Source organism: Acanthisitta chloris, unplaced genomic scaffold, assembly GCF_000695815.1.
Source record: "Acanthisitta chloris isolate BGI_N310 unplaced genomic scaffold, ASM69581v1 scaffold30156, whole genome shotgun sequence".
NCBI lineage: Eukaryota > Metazoa > Chordata > Aves > Passeriformes > Acanthisittidae > Acanthisitta > Acanthisitta chloris.
The window spans coordinates 1-982 of NW_008679170.1; the positions used below are offsets into that span (position 1 = coordinate 1).

General features: G+C 60.7%; 1 protein-coding gene across 1 annotated transcript in view; it reads right to left on the minus strand.

Annotated features, from left to right (window-relative positions):
* Positions 1-35: 35 nt before the first annotated feature.
* The window catches only part of LOC103804583 (protein argonaute-1-like), a gene marked incomplete at both ends in the record, with an annotated part of 2,732 nt that continues 1,785 nt past the window's right edge, over positions 36-982 (minus strand). Inside the window, 4 exon segments of the mRNA XM_009077197.1 lie at positions 36-123; positions 331-465; positions 565-680; positions 682-699. Coding sequence (XP_009075445.1) covers positions 36-123; positions 331-465; positions 565-680; positions 682-699 — 357 coding nt within the window.

Sequence of the window (982 nt, forward strand, 5' to 3'; positions counted from 1 at the left end):
GGATCTTTCCAAGGGCATCTGCCCACCCGCCTTACGTCTGGTGGCTGGCCGGGCGCCGGGTAACGTTACACACGCGGTATTTCCTCTTCATCTGCCCACAGTGGGTCACCTCCACCTTCAGACCTGGGGGGAGACACAGCAGGGTCATGGTGAAGGTGATTCCCCTTCACCCGATTTCCCTGGGGCTCTGCCAACACCTCCCTTAGCTGATCCCTGCCCGCAGAGCCCTGCGAAGTGCGTGAGGGAGGTAACAGTGCCACCTCACCTCGCTGCTGGGCTGGTGGGACACGAGCCACGGCCGCGGCCCCCAGTGCTCCCCAGGGGCTCTACCTTTGATCTCCTTGGTGAAACGCACTCTCTGCGAGTCGGTCAGGGGCTTAGGCTGCTCGTCGATGTTCCGGATGTCCAGCACCTCGCACATGAACTCGATGACGGGCTGGGCTTTGTAGAAGGCGGTGGCCGAGACTGCAGGACAGACCCCACCGTGTGTCTCTGCTCTCAACCAGCCTCCCCAAGCACACCCAGCCCACCCCTGCAGCTCCCCAGCACGGGAAATAACCTCACCATCAATGTTGAGCATCATCTTCCACATGGCAGGTCGGACCGACTGGTGGAACCCGAACCAAAACTCCCTGCCCCCTCCCAGGGGGAGGGAGTAGCCCTCCGGGGTGGAGGAGAAGGCGACCCACAGGGGTGTACCTGTGAACAGGGCAAACCACATCAAAGGATGCACACCAGCAGCACCTCCAGCTCCAGGCTCACCCCTGGCTGCATCACCCCCTTTATCTTCCTGCAGGACACCCAGGACCGCGGCAGGCACAGCCTCCTCCTCCTCCCAGCGACTGCCAGGGACAGTCCCAGCCACAACATGCCAAGGGCAGCAGTGTGGTGCTGTGCTGGTTTGAGCTGAAGTAGAGTTAACTTTCTTCATAGAGGCTAGTATGAGGCTATGTTTGGGTTTTGTGCAGAACACAGAGTTGAT